The sequence below is a fragment of the Benincasa hispida genome, chromosome 1 (genome assembly GCF_027475165.1).
Source record: "Benincasa hispida cultivar pf3 chromosome 1, pf3_genome.v1.1, whole genome shotgun sequence".
NCBI lineage: Eukaryota > Viridiplantae > Streptophyta > Magnoliopsida > Cucurbitales > Cucurbitaceae > Benincasa > Benincasa hispida.
In genome coordinates this window covers 11,013,035-11,032,251 of record NC_143478.1, presented here as the reverse complement: position 1 = coordinate 11,032,251, position 19,217 = coordinate 11,013,035, and the positions used below count along the sequence as shown (strand labels likewise).

Sequence of the window (19,217 nt, the reverse complement as noted above, 5' to 3'; positions counted from 1 at the left end):
CCTGATCCGGAGTCAGTTGCATCGCCATGTGATAATGAAGATATGGCGGCTAACAACCTGTACAGAGACTTCAGAACAGAAACGGATGACGAATTTGAAGAGTTGGATTTCGATGGTCGTGAACATGAGATGCTTTCAGATACATTCAATGATTTGGATATGAATGTATTGGATAGCATTCGGGAACATGACCCAATTGTAGCTCCTGTGGACGTTGACAATATGCAATTGTATAAAGGAATGATTTGTCAAGACAAGGAAATGCTACAACACGCGGTCAAATATTTTGCTATAAAGTGTCACGCACCATACGAGGTTGTTGAATCTACACCGATGATTTGGACAATTCGGTGTAAGAAGTGGGAGGAAGGTTGCAAGTGGAGACTTCGTGCAATAAAGAAAAAATCGCATGGCTTGTTCGAGATCACTAAGTATGATGAGCAGCATACATGTTTTTATTCAGAACTAAGTCAAAGTCACGTGCAATTGGATTCATCAATGATTGCACTGGAGTTCTGTGACGCCGTAAGAGAAAAACCATCTATCAGTGTGGCACAACTGCAGTCCGACATTAAATCAAAGTTTGGATATCATGTTCCTTACCATAGGGTATGGGAGGGAAAAAGAAAAGCGTTGGCTAAAGTGTTCGGTGATTGGGATGAGTCTTACAAATTGTTGCCTAGGTGGTTATATATGGTTAAGCAGACCAATCCTGGAACACGAGTAGAGTGGAGAGTTAAAGAAACGCTTACTGAAGGCCATGTTATCCTAACTTCTGTATTTTGGGCATTTGGTCCTTGTATAGAAGCTTTTAATAAATGTCGGCCGATCATTCAGATAGATGGTACACACTTGTACGACAAATATAGAGGAAAACTGTTGATTGCTACATCAGTTGACTCGAACGGCCATCTACTTCTACTTGCATTTGCCGTAGCTGATGAAGAGTCCACAGACTCATGGGGATGGTTCCTGAAACACCTGAGAGAAATTGTAACACACGAAGAGGTGTGTTTAATTTCAGATCGACATGCTGGTATAATTGCAGCAGTGAACAACCCAGCAAATGGTTGGACGGGACCGAAATGTCACCATCGTTTCTGCTTACGACATATCGTCAGCAACTTCAATAAAAAGTATAAATTTAATTCATTGAAAAATTATGTTTATCGTGCCGGGTGTCAGTTTCAAATTCGAAAGTTCAACAAAGCAATTGAAGATATCAAAGGAATAAATCGGAGCTGTCTGAGTTTTTTTGACAACATTAGTTTAGAGCAATGGACTCAAGCACATGATGGAGAATTCAGATATGGGCGGATGACGAAAAATCTATCAGAGTGCATAAATGGAGTCCTCAAAGGAGCTCGAATGTTGCCTATAAATGCTCTTGCTCAGATAACATTCTTCAAATACGTGAACTATTTCGAGAAAAGAAGAGAAGAAATAAGGGATGCATTGGAGCGTCAAGATAAATACACCCGGTAATATTATATATATATATATATATTATTAATAATTTATTTCAAACATATTTTATAATATTAAGTGGAGTAAAAATCCAGGTATGCACACGACAAAATAAATAAATGGGCTGCACGATCTAGTAAACATGAAGTACAATCATACGATCGGTATGATGGTGTGTTTCATGTGAAGACCGGACGTCATAGTTTCAATGCCAAAGGAGGAAACGTTCAAATATTGAGGCTAGACAGGTCCGAGCGGTACTATTCATGTAATAAGTGGCAAGCATTCGACATTCCATGCTCGCATTTTATGGTCGTTTGCTCACATTTTAACATGAACTACGAAGATTTTATTGAGGGCTACTACAAATTGTCAACGTATGCTGAATGTTACTCTCCTCAATTTCAACCTGTATCGCATGAAGATTACTGGATCACGCACCCTAATATGCCCGTCTTACATCCTGATCCATCGTTATTGAGAAAACTTGGTAGACCGAAAAGTTCACGTTATCACAACGAGATGGATTGGACAGAACTAGCCACTCGACAATGATGTGGATTTTGTAATCAGTTAGGACATAATCGAAGGAAGTGTCCTTCGTTACTAAGACGGGCTCCAGATAGTTAGGGATTGAAAAATAAATAATTTTGTTATTATATATTCATTTTAGTGTATATTCAATTTTTTAATTATAATGTATTGTATATTCAATTTTTTTATTATAATTTATTGTATATTCAATTTTTTTATTATAATTTATTGTATATTCAATTTTTTTTATTCTAATTTATTGTATATTCAATTTTTTTATAATAATCTATTGTATATTCAATTTTTTTTATTCTAATCAATAAAGTTTTACATTATTCTTTACTCTCACACTTTTCTCTACTATTCAATTATAGTCAATTTTAATATTTTTTTTTTCAGATCATGGTTTTAAACCCAGGGCCTGTTGATCCAGATGTTTTGTACGACTAGTCCATTCATCGATCATATGTTGTATGGCGAGATCGTACTACTGGAGAAATATCTTGCAGACATCGAGAGGCAGTTCTCCAGCACAATATCCCGCTCCACCCTCGAATACTACCGCTACTGCGCACATCTGGATTCTATGGGGTTGCCATATTAGGATTTATTCAGTTGGACTGGCATCTGATCACAGCCTTGGTCGAGAGATAGAGGCCCAAGACGCATACATTCCATATGTCTGTTGGAGAGTGCACTATCACTCTACAAGACATAGAAGTGTTGTTGGGGTTACCTGTTGACGGTGAGTCGATCACCAGAGTGATGTACGATGACTGGTTAGAAGTTTGTCAACTGTACCTTGGTGCGACCCCACCTGGCGACAAGATTAAAGGATCGAGGTTAAGTTTAATATGGTTAAGAACACAATTTCGTGAGCTCACAGATGATGCAGACGAGGAAACCGTTATAAGATATGCGCGAGCATATATACTACAAATGATGGGTGAAAGTCTGTTTTCAGATAAATCAAGTCATTTTGTTCACTTGATGTTCCTGCCACTGTTAGTTAACCTCCATGATGCGGGACGGTATTCATGGGGTGGAGCATGCTTGGCATGGTTGTATAGACAACTATGCAAAGCAACAAGACCTGAGGTTCGAGAGATAGCTTGGCCTCTCATACTTTTGCAACTATGGGCTTGGGAGCGATTTCCAACAATGGCTCCACAGCTACATCATGTTAATGACGCTCAGTTAGTTGGACGAGCCTACGGTTCTCGGCATGTTGTTTTAATTCAATTTAATTTTTATATCACTGATCTAGTTAATTTAAATTCTAAATTATCAATTTAAAAATTTAGGTGGAGATAAATTTTGTGTGACTAGGACAGCCACACATGTAGTCAACCAGTGTAGATACATGCTTGATCTGCTTCAACTTGAACAGGTACATTACACTAAACCTAATTGATTATTTTATTCACATTTTTATTGTATTTGTCTTTAATATTCTCTAATATAATATTTTGTGTTTCAGGTTATTTGGGAGCCATACAAAATTATTGTGCATACTTTGCCTAATATTTATACGAATGGTCAAAATATATGGCGGACGATGAGTCCTCTCATATGTTTTCACATTGGTGAGTCGCATCTTCCTGACAGGGTGATGAGATAATTCGGTTTTCAGCAGGATATCCCATCACTTTATAATACTGAACCCGTATTGCATGATATTGACCTAAGGACTGGAGATTGGTCTGAAAAAGTTGCACATTTGGTAGTGCGATGGCACTATCGTGCAAGGTTTATTGCAGTGGGGGTTTCTCTTGAACAGTTTGACACAGATGTCACTCTAGAATATATTCATTGGTATAATAATATCACAAGACGCTACGTCACTCGTCCGAGAGCAACTGTGGGTCCTTTGGTAAATGAATAAATATTATTTAATTTTTTTTAATTTAAATGTATTTTAAATATTGTCTAATTATTTTATAATTCACAGAGATCGAACAACAGTAGACTCTGTGAGGTTGCGAATGATCCGAACCAGGTTCTTGCTATATGTAGTGACAACCAAAGCTATATGGAGAAAATTCATTATATATACGATATACCTATTGTTCCTCCACCAGCTCCTAGACATAGAGGACCTGTTCGAGAAGAGGATGAGTTTGATGAGGTTGCACATAATGTGGAAGAGTTACCCCCTATGATGCAGACGCAGAGTCAAACTGATTATGTTAGTCCGATGATGATCATGTCAACATTTGGTTCAGGACATTATGACTCAGAGGCTGGTCTTTCGTCTTCATACGTGTATGGACATGGTCGGAGTCGTGGAGAGCATAATGAATATTATATTATGAAGCGCCTGCAAAGGTACCAGAGCAACATCAAGAAGAACCCGAGCAACCTCAAGTTCGAAGTCGACGACGACAACCAGCTCGAAATCGACGACGTCCGCCTTGTGGGACATATTGATTTTTGTAATTATTTTTCTATAAATGAGATATTTAATTTATATTTTTTTTATTTTTATGAGTTATTATTTTTTTAATTTATTCTTTTTAGAGTTTAAATAAAATAATAAATATTTTTAGAATTTTTCTTATAAAATAGAAAATTAAAAAAAAAAAGAAAGGATTAGAAAGAAGAAGGTGGAATGTGTAATAATTAAAAAGAAAAAAAAGGGGAAATTTGTATGGTATTATTGCTTTCTATCAAAATCTCGCTCTCGCTCTCAATCACGCTCATGCTCAAATCTCGCTCTCACTCAAACTCTCGCTCTCTCAAACTCTCGCTATCTCTCATAATCTCGCTCTCGAATTTGATTGGGAAGTTCAGTGGCAAAAAGAAGGAGATTCATTAGCTCGTTATTTAGTCAGACTTGCTGAGATGACAGAATCCATTTGAAAACAACAATATTTTCCTAAAAAAAAAAGGAAGGTTGAGGGTTCAAAATTCGACCTATCTAGGTCGACTTTTCAACCATCGACTTATTTAAAAAAAAAAAACAACTATATTTTTACAAAGAGTTTGAAAACAACAATATTTTCCTAAATAGTTTCTAAAAGTACAATATCCTTTTAATTTCCCCCAAAGATAAGTACAACCAAACAAAACTAGTTTTCTCTTTCCGAATTTTACTAAAATACACACAAATTGGTTAGAAAGGTTTTAATTCTTACAAAATTAGAAGATAATGTTTAGTTTGCAATAACAAAAATACTTGTAGTGCATCTTATCACATGACAAACTTTTTTTCCTTCTAATTTTTTTCTCTTTATAATTGAAGGGAGTGCATAGAGATGAATGCACTCTGTGTATTACTTGTGAAGATTGATTGAAAAAAAAAGTGTATTTATAAAAAATAATTTGACTAAATATATCGATCTTTCAAAAGAAGAAAAAAACCCAAATATATCAAAAGTTTATTTTGATTGGTCAATTCAATAACCTTTAAGGTGAGAAAGATTTAGATTCAAGGAGAATAAAGAGAAAAATGAGAGTTGGAGTTTGTATGTAAAATAATAGTATATGTATATCTTATAAATATGAGGTCCTATAATTTTCCACACATGGATTATAAGTTATTCAACTTGAGATGTCATAAATCTAGTCAAGTGAGACCATTCAAATTGATTACCATTTTTTTTTTTAATTTGAAAAAAGAACTAAGTACACTTACAATAATACAAAACTACTGGACGTCATATTTGTTGAAGTTATATTGAAACGAAATGAAATGTGCAAATGTATTAGACGTGTTTGAGACACTAGATTGAATTATAAAGTATGAAGTTAATATGTTAGAATTTGGAAGTTTGTGTTTGGTGTGCAGAATTGTAAGAAATTCTTCGATAAATATGTAAGCCAGATCAACTTATAGTCACTTTGGATGCAACATTTTTGGAGGATCTGGATATAATTGAAAAACACAAAGTAATATACTATACATTTTGAGTGTCGTCTCAATCATATTTTTATCATTTCAAAATTTTCATTTTAATTTTCAAGTTTTTAAATTATCTGAAAAATCTTTGTTAGTTTCTCTCATTAAAATCAAAATATATTTTAAAGTTGGATTTGATAACTACTTGAATTTTCATACTTTATTTAAATAGAATAGTTTTCATCTTTTTCACATATAAACTATTAGGTGACCTACCTAAAGGGTTTGAATTAAATAAAATGTTTAAATGATAAATGAATTGAACCAAATGTGAACTTAGTTAACGTTAATTAACACACACTATTTTCTTTAAAGTCAAAAGTTCGAATGGTTATGAACAAAATCGCAAAATTGAAATCAACCCATAATGCGAAAATACAATAACCTAAAATATTTGATTTTCCACCATTTTTAAAGTATTCACATACTTTCTTCACGTTTTTCTTTTTAGCCGAAAGAGAGATAAATAAACTGATTAAAAAAATGGAAATAAAATAATAAGTAAACTTCAATTTTTTTTTTTCTCTTTAAATGAGAGGACCCACATCCGTTCTAATGTCCCACGTGGATTTGTTGATGGAAAACTCTGCATTTTAGACGCTATGATTATTAGCCAACAGGAACCTTGACCGGAAAGTTTTCAATTGAGTCGATCCATGGGTTAACTCGGTCGCACTCGGTCGCCGGAATTTCTCTCAGCGCCTTCCAAACTGTGCTGTTACACTTGAATCCGGCTCCGAATGCCACCTGCCAGATACGGTGGCCTTTCGTGACCCGATTCTTTGCTTCTGCATATGCTAATTCATACCACAAGGAGCTACTCGATGTGTTCCCAAATCGGTAGAGTGTCATCCTCGAGGGTTCCATGTGCCAATCACTCAGTTGGAGGTTCTTCTGCAGAGCGTCCAGCACCGCTCTTCCGCCGGCATGGATGCAGAAATGCTCGAATGCGAGCTTAAAATCTGGTACGCAGGGTTTCACCTTTGCTTTCAGTACTTTCTTTTTCAACATAGAGACTATGAAGGCGAATTGCTCTGAAAATGGCAGTACCAAAGGACCTAGAGTCGTAATGTTGGTCTTTAATGTTTCACTTGCAACCGCCATTAATTCGCGCGCGAGTGAAACCCCAACTTTCCCTTCCTCGTCCTCTTTCTGATAAACGCAATTATAACTTTCGTCGTCAGCTCCTTTGTGAGTCCGAATCGTGTGAATCAACTCGTATTTTGACCGGGATCGATCGCTGTGCTTGTTCGATAACAGCACGGCGGCTCCTCCCATCCGAAACAGACAATTGCTGATCAGCATCGAACGGTCGTTACCGAAGTACCAATTTAGGGTTATACTTTCGGTGCTCACAACGACAGCGTACGTGTTAGGGTTTGCATTGAGAAGGTCCTTCGTGAGCGTAATCGAGATAGGGCTTGCGCTGCACCCCATTCCACTGAGATTGTAGGCTTTAATGTCGGTTCGAAGCTTGTAATGGTTCACTATCATGGCGGACAGCGATGGTACGGGGTTGAATAAGCTGCAATTGACGATTAGAATTCCTATTTCGCTCGGGTCCAAGCCGGTTTTCTCGAACAGAGCATCGAGTGCGCCGAACATTACAGTCTCCGCTTCGAAGCGTGCTTCGTCAAGACACAAATTCGGCGGCCGAGAAGTAATTCCTCTCGACAAGTAGGTTTCGTCGCCAAGACCGGCTCGTTTTGCTACTTTCGACATAAACTTAAGGGCATCCTCTTGGAAGGCACCGCTCTCTGCACTCATCTCCAGGAAGCTGTCCACCGTCATCTTCCTTACATCCGCTGGTTTATGACAGGCAAACTCCACCAGATAAACCGGCGTGGATGGCTTGGAACAGTAGAGGCCAAGGAGAAGTATCGATAGCAAACCGGCTATGGCCGTAGTTGCATCAATCCCATATTGAAATCTTGTGGTCGGCAGTAACTCAGACACCCGGAAGAGTTTGAAACCGGAAAGCTGAATAGCGATGGAAATAAACAGAGGCAAAATGACGAGGAACATAAGAGTAGTGGCAGAGTTGCTTGAATACCCATATCCTAATTTGACATATTGGAGCTTGACTGACTGTAGAAAGTCCGGCAAGCGTTGCCGGATTCTAGTGAGGATGGAGGAGGAGTCCTTGAGCTCCATTTCTGCTGTTAATCTCCCTGTCTCCATCTCAATGCTCTCCATATATAATATACTAATTTCTCTGTGATAGGCTTTGTGCAGAACTCTCTCAAATCTCACCCTTCTTGAAGAAAAATATTCACCAGCTTTTGTATAAGTCAATTCAGAGAAGAAGAGAGGCAGAAATTAATGAAGGCAAAGACTTTCACCCTCTCAAACTTCCAGCTGGTTGGGTCATAGGAGACACAGAGAGAGAAAGAGAGAGACAGAGAGGTAAAGAGGGTTTGGCACTTGGCAGCACCAAGCAAGAATGGATATAAAGAATAGAAGAAGGGTGAAAGGAAAGAAGGAAGGAGAGGGCGTGTTTCTAAAATAAATGGGAGTAGTTCCAAGAGTGGTGAGATAGCTCAACAACCACACACCTCTGCAAGTAAGTTGGAGAGAAAGACCTTTCTAATAAGAAACTTAATTAATGGAGAAATCATTTTCAAATTGTAGTGGTTTTGAGATAGGTAGTTAGATATTTATTTGTATATCTTTTTTACTCTTCTGGATAGCTAGGCAGCCTTATTTGAAATTGGATAAATATCTACCTCCATACTAAACAGAATTCCATCCCCGAATCAGTTCTTCCATCTAGCTTTTTTTCTTCTTCTTTGCAGATATGAATGAATAATTTGTCAATGCTTCAGCCTTTTTTAGTCCTAAATGTTACTCTTATCACTTTTTTTTTTTCTTTTGAAGCATTTTTATGTTAACTTTATTGAAAATTGAAGTTTGTTTTGGAAGGATGCCATTACTATCAGTTGATGTCATAGGGCTACTGTGCATGTCTGAAACAAGTTGGGACCATAGACTATAATAAAACACGTTGCTTCTTTTGGGTTTTGTTTATCCTTTCACAGTGACTTAAAACAGAGAAAGGACAGAGCCCAAGCTTCCCTTTTTGGGTATAGGGTGGAGGGAGGGCAGATTCCTCTAATTACAAACAATCAAACCAACGATTGTTATGGCTCTCCTCTCCTTCCTTTCTTATAAATTCGAAATACTGTTTTTTCTTTCTTTTTCTTTTTTACTAAAGACTTTTTTTATATCAAAACTATTTAAAATATACTTTGAGAGTGTTTCAAATGCTATTTTGAGGGGTTATCAAACATTTCAATAAAAAATGACTTTTTTCAAAATTAAATATTTGAAAAATTGAACCAAACACAACCTTAATCTTGTACCTTCAAATTTGTAATAACTTAGTCTTTAAATTTTCGTATGTAACAATTTAATGCATGTACTGTAATGTTTTAGTTTTTATAATAGAAAATATTACTGAGGGATAGATTGATGAACGGGTTAGAGGTCAAACGTCTTTATAAACTACAAAGACTAGATTGGTTTCATAATACTATATGATACTCAACTTTAAAAGTACATTGGTTGAATTGTTACGGTATGGGTTAAATTGTTACAAAATTTATAGTAGAAAGACTCAGGGTGTGTTTGGTTTGATTTTTCAATTATCTAATTCTGAAAATAAGTTATTTAAAAAAAAAAATTGAAGCGTTTGACGATAACTCAAAATAGTTTTTGAAATATGTATTTTAAACCATTTTTATAAAAAGAAAAAAAGTTTAAATAAAAATGACTTATTTGAAATTTTTTTTTTTTTTCTAGTCAATCGAAACAGACTTTAAATTGTTGTTGATTAAAATTCATAAACTAAATTGTTACAAATTGGAAAATACATCAATTGAATTGTTAAAAACTAGAAGTGTATTAAATTGTTATTTTCATTAAATTCAAAATGAATAGTGTTCTTTATGTAAGATTATTCTAAAATTTATTTTAGGGGTTCATTTGATTGATAACCATTTTGTTAATAAAAGTAGGACCAGGTGAGTTAACAATTCTAACTCCTGTCATTGTTCCATTTATTTTCTTGAACTACACTTGGAGCCAATTTCCTCTACACTAAGAAAGGCAGGCTCTTATCTCATTTCAGTTTATGTTCTTAAACTATGATTAATTGAACCTACAATTTCTCTTTTAGATCATGCACTAACATTTTTTATGCTTTTATTTTCTCTGACTCCCAGCTCATCTTCATGCTCACATTTCTTCAAGTTTTTTTTCCCTATTATTATTTTCTTAAACTTCTAGACTCCTCCCTTCATCCCTTGAACTATTTTGAATCGACTTTTTCAGGTAAGAATGAACATAGTGGCGAGCAAAAAAGAAAATCTTACCCGATATACTTTAGAAATCTTAATCATGGACTACATTTAATATTGATCATTGTTAGTTAATACAATAATTAATTGAATCCCTTTAAATGAGTAATTAATTTATCCAACTTACCTAATTTGACCTTGATGAAGTAATTAATATGTAGCATCTTTTGAACAGAAAGTTATTGGGAGAATTTCCTTGTAAGTTGAAGAAATGGGCTTAAATGAGTATATTTAAACAGAAATTATGATTATTTGAATTTGAAGAAATTGAATCATGCAAAAGCAAATGTAGTCTTGCATGAAATCACTTCTCTTACTACAGAAACTTTGATTATTTGTACAATTACTTTGTATTTAATGAGTTCTGAGAAACAAGAAAAAAGTACAGATTTTCTTAAGCTTCTCTATTATGTGTAGTTCTTGTTTCGACGTCGGTAATGTGACAACAGGAAATACCTGCAATGCATCTCAGGAATCAACTTCATAACAGCAGCGTTATGAAGAGGAGAGAGATTAGCTCCCTTCTACGGTATTTCCATCAGTTCTCCACATTATGTCTTTTAATCCTGAAGAGAAACTTTTGTAGAACTGTCATATGCAAATGCAAAATCACATTAGTATATACAGCATTTGTAAAATTTAGCTTTGGAATGATGTATTTTCCAGATGACATGCCTTATGAAACTCGAGCGTATCGCCCCCTGTTTTCCGAAGCTCGACCATATGCAAGGAAGGAGCCACCTCAAACACCTGGATTTCAAAGGGCAAAAATATTTGGCATCAGATCATATGTTGACAGAATGGGGCCTGATGATAATGAGGCCAACTTATATTTATTCAGAACTTTGACTCCCTAGAAGCTTGTCTTTTTGCATTGTATTGGAACGAGTTCGATGTATGAGAATAGTTAGTAATATTAACCAGTAATAATATTTTAGTTCTATACCTCAGTAGCTATGGAGAGGTGTCCTTTCCTCCCAGTCTTGTCACCTTGCAACTTCATCTGCAGTGGCATTGTACCTCATTACATGTGTTCTAACAGAACTCTACTCAGAAATATACATATCTTACACATCAGTCAATAAAGGCTTACCTTGTAGTCCTGTTTTCGTACATTGAACCCCATCGGTTTTGCAGTTTCTTCAATCTTCGACATGATCTCGTTTGCAGAGCTTTGCGAAGTAAAACGGGTTTCCCTCTTTGCAACAGCCTAAAAATAAAAATAAAAGACTTCAATCAATTCTATTGATGGCCTCCAAGGAAATAGTCATCTAACCAATCTAAGATGCACGTACCCCTCAGGAAATGGAATATCCTCGGCTCAGTTATTGCAATATTATCATTTCATCAGGAAATTTTAGCTTACCATTGTAGCTAGGTAGAATGAGGTGGGAATTTGACAATAGAGTTCTTTTTTTTTTTTAAGCCAAAAAAACATGAGAAGTATAATCCCAAGAGAACCAATCACGAGAACAATTTTACATTAGAGTTCTGTTAGGCCTCCTATTATTTTTCAATATTATCGTAAGGGTAAAAAGAGAAATCTCGGTATTTATGAAAAAGGGGAGTCATCTAGTAGTAGTAACTAGTAAGGATAAGGATGGATGGTAGTTAGAAGAACTTGTAGTTATTTACAGTTTTTGGCTGGTTATGGAATATAGGGACTATATATATGTCATAGGTAGCTGTTTACAGTCAGTTTTATGTTTTGGCTGTGGTCTTGGCTGTCCAACGGTGGCGTCCGTATTTGCTTGTGCAGAAGTTTGTGGTCAAAATCGATCAGCGTGCTTTAAAATTCTTATTGGAGCAACGTGTCATACAACCACAACATCAGAAATGGATTGCAAAATTATTGGGTTATGATTTTGAAGTTCGATATAAGCCCAGATCAAATAATAAGGTTGTTGATGCTCTATCCCAGGTTCCCTCACCGGTCCACTTGGCTCATTTATCAGTCCCTGCCCTTCTTGATGTGGAGGTAATTAAAAAAGAAGTGCATTCAGACCCCAAACTCCAGTGTATCATTAAACAATTGTGTGAAGATGAGTAGTGTTCCTCGTTTTTCATTCACTCAAGGGGTTCTCAAGTACAAACGTTTTGTCAAAATCCTCTTAATACCCACTATCTTACACGCATACCATGACTGTTTTTGGGGGCCACTCCGGGTTCTTACGTGCTTGCCTAAACGGGGAGTTGTATTGGGAAGGCATGAAGGATGATGTTAAGAAATATGTGGAAGAATGTTTGATATGCCAACGGAATAAAGTCTTGGCCCTCAGCCCTGCTGGTTTACTCCTCCCTTTAAATATTCCAGAGGCTTTTTGGGATGACATATCTATGGATTTTATTGAAGGCTTGCCGAAGGCTCATGGGTTTGATGGGATCTTGGATGTCGTGGATCACTTAAGTATAGCCATTTGATGGCTTTGAAACACCCATTCATTGCACATTCCATGGCAGATCTGTTTGTCGAGGAGGTTGTTCGGTTACATGGGTTTCCCAAATCAATTGTATCCAAATGAGATAAAGTTCTCATGAGCCATTTTTGGCAAGAATTATTTCAAGCTGCAGGGACACGCTTGCATCATAGTTTGGCCTACCATCCACAATCTGATGGTCAAAAGTTGTTAACCGTTGTTTGGAGGCATATCTCCGTTGTTTTTGCAGTGGGCAGCCCAAAGAGTGGTTTGATTGGTTGCATTGGGCAGAGTATTGGTATAATACCACGTACCATATTTCTACCGGCATTACTCTCTTTCAAGCAGTGTATGGTCATGTTCCACCCCCTTTGATTTATTATGGTGCATCAGCCACCTCTAATTCCAACTTGGATCAGCAACTTTGGGACCGTGATGTTGCCTTGCTGGCCCTCAAGGATCATTTGCAAAATGCTCAATCTAAAATGAAGTATGCTGACTGCAAGCGATGTGATGTTGAGTTTCAAGAGGGGGATTGGGTATTTCTGAAATTATGGCCGTACCGACAAACTTCTTTCCTCGGAAAGTGGAATGAAAAGCTATCACCAAAGATTTTGGCCCTTACGAAATCATCGAGAAGATTGGCCCCTTGGCTTATCGCCTTTTACTACCACCTGAAGCATCCATCCATCCTGTTTTCCATGTCTCCCAGTTGAAGAAAGTGTTGGGACAGCATCAGATTCCACATCCCACACCATCTTGTTTTTCTGATGTCTATGAGTAGGTGACTGAACCTATGGGGGCCTACAACTATCGCAAGAATCCCTCGACTAACACCTGGGAGGTGCTTGTGGCTTGGAAAGGTCTACCTCAACATGAATCAATTTGGGAGGTGATGGAGGATTTGGAACGACAGTTTCCAGCTTTCCAACTTGTGGATAAGTCGAGTTTAGAAAGGGAGGGTAATGTTAGGCCTCCTATTATATTTCAATATTGTTGTAAGGGTAAAAAGGGAAATCTCAGTGTTTATGAAAAAGGGGAGTATTCTAATAGTAGTAAAGATAAGGATGGATAGTAGTTAGAAGAACTTGTAGTTATTTACAGTTCTTGGGTGGTTATGGAATATAGGGACTATATATATGTCATAGGTAGTTGTTTACAGTCAGTTTTTATGTTTGGTGTTGATTCTTCTCGAGAGTGGGAAGGAGAGAAGGAAAGTATATGGTGTTGTAATATTGCCATTAGGCGACAGTGTTTGAATTCAATAAGAGAATCTTTATACTTTGATTAATGATTCCTATCAAGTTCAAAATGACAATGTTTCTTGTGGAGATTCGACAACCCAAGAAAATGTATTTAACTTAGTTGTGCATTGCCATTGATACATGTGATATTGATTCACTAATTATAAAGAACTATTATAATACTACTAAATACGTACCTTCTGCTTCTCAAATAGATTGTCAAGACTAAAACCAGGTGACCTAGAGATAAGCTCAAAAGCATTCATGGACACTGGCTTCTCTTTTCTTTCGGTCACAAGATGTTCCTTGAATAAAAGTTTAAAAGAAACAACTTCAGAAAGAACTTTATATTACTGAATCAAGTGTGTATGAAGAAGAAAAACAGAAGAGATTTAAGAAATATTATTAACTAAATTGTTTTTTAGAGAAGGATTTTGATAGGATTGACTTTGTTTCTTCTCAAATATTTTTCTTGTCTGATATATCTTCGAGATCATCCACCATATGCTTTCAAACATATTGACAATGCCAGTAATGAGGACATCGAAACTCTCATTTCCACTACATTAATCTGTGGCTCAAAGGTATTGTTTTGTGATAAAATTCTTACCTTCGAGCTGCTAAAAGCAGCATCTACATCATCGAGAGTTATATCCTCTTCCACTTCAAAATGAGCAGGTGTGTAGCCCTTCTTGAACCATGGATCTTCTTGAATTTCGGCTATCGTTATTCGCTGTAGAGTAATGAAAGAAAATCAGAGTTAAAAAAAATGTAATAGTTAAATCATTTCTTTTTCTTATAAGATACAAAGTAACAGTTAAATCATTTCATTCTACAAAATCCCAAATTTGGACATATAAAACATTTGAGGCATGAATTCCTCTTTAATCATGCATCCGGGAATATATACTTACAGAAGATCACACCAAAAATAAGGTACATAAAAATAGTAGTTATAAACTTACAGTAGTAGGGTCTGGATCAAGAATGCGGGAAACTAGTTTTTTCGCACCATTTGAGAACCATGATGGAAAGCAGAAATCAGCCTTGGAAATCTGAAAATTCATATCAAATATATTAAGAAAATACTACATCTGTGTATATAGGAAAAACAAAACAAAACAAAGACTAACTTTTCTATATAAACACATTAGATTTGGCTCGTCAAAAGGCAAGAAGCCAGCCATAAGAACAAAGAGAATGACCCCGCATGACCAAATATCTGATGATGTACCATCATAACCTTTATCTTTGAAGACCTGATATAGTATATCAAAAGCAAACACAAAAACTTAGCACGTCTTTTACAGTAAGTATAATTAACATTCTTTATTCAGATGTAGAAATACAAATATCCTCCTAATGGTTAACAGAAGGAAGAAATATATATGCACACCTCGGGAGCTACGTAGTTTGGGGTCCCACAGGCAGTATGAAGAAGACCATCACCCTGCAATAATAGCGTTAATGATCCTGTAAGGGTTCTTCCTCACCCGATGGTATTCAAAATAAAGATAATTCCAGAACAGAGAAATAGAATCCAAACACAAAGAAAACACACAAGCGAATACCAACGTACAGCCAAGACAAACCAAGAGGGCTGCCCTCTCCACAAGACTACTGGTCATACACAAAATACAAGATAACTAACCCTAGCACCATAAAACGTTTAAATACCAACATTCCACACATTCCGTAATCCCCTGCTGGTCGTACGGTGGGTCCTGCTAATAACTACCTGCTGTTGATGGTGCAAGCCCCTTTTTGCCCGTCCTTTTGTAAACATGCTTGATAGGTGCCCTAACAGATGCCTTGACACTAAATGAAACAGAAAGCTAATGCCTAAAGGAACAAAAATCTGATACCAAAAGAAAGCAGCAATCCCATTCTATATTTGACATATCTGATGTAAAGTATAATAATTTTTGTCAAAGAAAGATTCAGTGGGAGAAGCTTCAAACATCTCCTTGCTAACACTATCATTTCCATTATCTAATTTATTTACCCACAAGATAAGAAACTGAAGTTAAATTTGGAAGTTATAAACATCTGGAGAATAACCAAGCTGTAGGAAGAAGACACTGAACACTGGACAGAAAAATCTTGAAAGAACCTCTGGAAGTATTGAGCAAAACTCACCCTTACTTGCTGCGAGAATGCACTCAATCCAAAATCTGACACTTTAAGAACATCATGTGAATCCAGAAGAAGATTTTCAGGCTGCAAAGGCAGACAGAGCAGTCAATTAACCACCACCATTTTAATTGCATACACTAAATGAAGTCTCTTAAAAGATCAAAATATCAGTTAAAACCTTCAGATCTCGATGGTACACGCCTCTACTATGGCAGTAATCTACAGCATTAATAAGTTGATGGAAAAATTTCCTTGCCTCATCCTCTTTAAGCCTTCCATTTGCAGCCTATAAACAGAAATGTCCAAGAAATCTAACAATGTACTAACGGGTGCTAATACAGAATCTCTTTGGTTAGGAGATTATCATACAAGTAAATTTAAGATAAGGAACTATAGAGACAACCAAGTACAGACGTAAAATAGAAATACGAATGTGAATCTCATCCACAATGTCTTACTATCTTGTCAAAGAGCTCGCCTCCATCCACAAACTCGAGAACAATGTAGATTTTTGATTTGCTTGCCATAACCTATCAACAAGAACAGAAGAATTCAAACACATGCATCCAAGAAGTATCTTATTTTCTTCTCACGTGTTTGGCCGTAATATTGAAAACAATGTATAAAGAAAAGTGTCTTTAAACCATAAATTAGCACATCAATTTTTCACAAGAATTTATGCTCGTTTTCTCCTTTTTTATGAACAAAGAAGGGGAAAATAGAACTACTATTTATCTTGCTCAGTATAAGTACCACTGGGGAAAAAACACACAATATTATATGATTTTTTTTTTTTTTTTTTTTTCTGTCGAGCAAATGTTAACCGGTAATCCAGTGAAACTATATGGTCTGGTTGCTGCATTTAGAATTTTAAATGATCAACTTGAATGAAGTCTTCATAGACAACAATACTGATATAACTCGTACAACATGCTAAAATATAACCTTTTAACTACTTAAGATATATATTAGGTGAAGAAAAAGCATATATTTACAACTACAAGGGTTCTATACAAATGGTAAAGAATGACAAAAGCCACACAAAACCAAAAGAGATGCGGATGAAGATTAGAAAAGAAATAAATAATAAGAAGAAAAGTCCAAGAACATTTTTTAATGAAAAGTAGTGCTTGCATTAAAAAAATAAATAATATATAAAGGCAAGGCATATACAACGACCAAGTATAACAGCAACAATTCAAGCAAAAACTAGAGAAGCTAAGTGATGTGCAAGCAGAGACTGCATCACAATGTAACTAAACATTAGAATTAAACACAACTTCCTTGAGTCCACTCAAATTAATTTTATCCTAACTACAATGTCATGTAATTTGCACTTTTATAGATCGATAGATAGGAGATCTTTAGTCAAAATATTTAAACCACAAAAATCCCATACATTGACTTTGAATTTTGAATATATATATTTTATTTTCTTTCATTTGTGAACACATGAGTCAGCTTATGCATATCTCGACTAATCTTATGCAAGAACTGTCTGACCTTAATACATTTGTTTGTCAAGAAAATTGACAGGTATTAAATCCTAGGTAGGTGGCTGTAAACCATTTCCCTCCAACTCAAGCTTATCCTAATAACCTTACATGCCAAACTAGTAGTAACCCAACTTGTCAATTCATTCTAATCTCGAAGCATGATTAGCCACTTATTTAAATGAGTACATGAACCTGTTATTTGTACAAGAAAACCAAAAATGTATCACTGTACAAGGAAATGAAAACAAGGAGAATTGATCATGGTACCTCATAAATCTTACAAACGTTCGGATGCTTGATCACTTTCAGAGTTGAAATCTCTCTTTTAATCTGCCAACATCATCATCAATAAACAATGAAATCAAGGGATGTGGGTGATCAACAAATAACATAACAAGCCCAAAAAAACAAAGAAGAGCACCCCATACCTGTTCGACCATCCTGTGGCGAAGAACTTGTTGCCGGTCGAGAATCTTAATGGCGACATAGTCACCATTCTCAACGTTCTTCGCGAACTTAACCTTAGCAAAAGTGCCCTCGCCGAGGGTTTTACCGAGCTCGTACTTCCCAACACGAGTCCTCGTCGCCGGAGCTTTGACGTTCATTGTCCAGCACCCAAAAACCAACGATCCTTGAGGGAAGAAATGACAGAAAAGGGAAATTGTTTGTTTGTTAGTTGTTTTGATTAGATGAGAAAAAGAAGGATGGGTGATTTGGAATTGAACTTGGAAGAGAAGAAGACAGTAACGAAATGGAGGAAAGAGGAAGAAAGGCCGAATTGGATAAGGTGGGTCCTTCGTTTCGTTCCTAATGCTTTGGCGTTTTGGCAATTTGCCATTGCAATTTTGGATGGTAACACACAGAATGTTGAATCTTCCGTGGCTCTGCTTCTTTCATCTTTTCTTTTCATCTGTTTTTTTGGTTCTAATCATTTTAAAATGGACCATTCTATTAATTTTAACTATTTAAGAATATTCCAAAAATGCATCCTTTCAAGTTTCAACGCCTGGTCAATTCAATTTATATATATACTAAAGAAGAACAAATAATTAAATTTAAATATATCCAATGATATGAGTTTATTAATCAAGAATAGGAAAGAATCTCTCTCTCCCCCCTTTTCTTTCTTTATTCTATTTCTTTGCTCAATAATTGCTGAATACAAATGAAACTTGTTAGATTTTTCAAATGATAATTGATGTCTTATTTACTGAGGTTCTTATTAAATAAACAAATTTTTATTGAATATTATTGGTACGTTCATCTTGTCACAATTTTGGACATGTGTGATAGAGCTCCTTTTGAGCTTGCAAGTACATTTGGGTCGACCTATGTCGCACCAGTATGTTGTCGAGCCAAACACTTCCAATGGCTAAATAAGTACAAAAACCTAAACATTACGAATATTACTTACCCCTTAAAGTGGTGGTGAGGAAATATTTATAGAGTTTGTTGTCTAATATCCATTTAGGACATGAGTCATACTGGCGGCATCGATCCTCGAGGTTAAAGACCTTCTCATTGGGCTTGCCTTGAACATTACTCCTTTGAGGTAGGGATTGAGTTCGACCTCTAGTAGACCGAACACTTAAGGCTTTAACTTTTCATTTAGGGACACCTTAGATGTGTACTTCAAAGATGCTTTGTGATTGAGTATGCATGGG

General features: G+C 36.0%; 2 protein-coding genes across 2 annotated transcripts; both read right to left on the bottom strand.

Moving 5' to 3' along the window:
- Nucleotides 1-6,273: 6,273 nt before the first annotated feature.
- KCS1 (3-ketoacyl-CoA synthase 1) lies at nt 6,274-8,738 on the bottom strand. Its single transcript, XM_039022235.2, has one exon. The coding sequence runs from the start codon at nt 8,096-8,098 to the stop codon at nt 6,512-6,514; it is 1,587 nt and encodes a 528-aa protein (XP_038878163.1). The 5' UTR covers nt 8,099-8,738; the 3' UTR covers nt 6,274-6,511.
- Nucleotides 8,739-10,488: 1,750 nt separating this feature from the next.
- On the bottom strand, nt 10,489-18,493 carry CIPK9 (CBL-interacting protein kinase 9). Its single transcript, XM_039022236.2, has 14 exons — nt 17,982-18,493; nt 17,821-17,883; nt 16,516-16,587; nt 16,236-16,343; nt 16,061-16,141; nt 15,318-15,371; nt 15,055-15,180; nt 14,887-14,976; nt 14,532-14,654; nt 14,119-14,226; nt 11,354-11,470; nt 11,207-11,263; nt 10,936-11,010; nt 10,489-10,848 (listed from the first exon to the last, which is right to left on the bottom strand). The coding sequence occupies exons 1-14, from the start codon at nt 18,156-18,158 to the stop codon at nt 10,774-10,776; spliced, it is 1,326 nt and encodes a 441-aa protein (XP_038878164.1). The 5' UTR covers nt 18,159-18,493; the 3' UTR covers nt 10,489-10,773.
- Between the last annotated feature and the right edge of the window lie 724 nt (nt 18,494-19,217).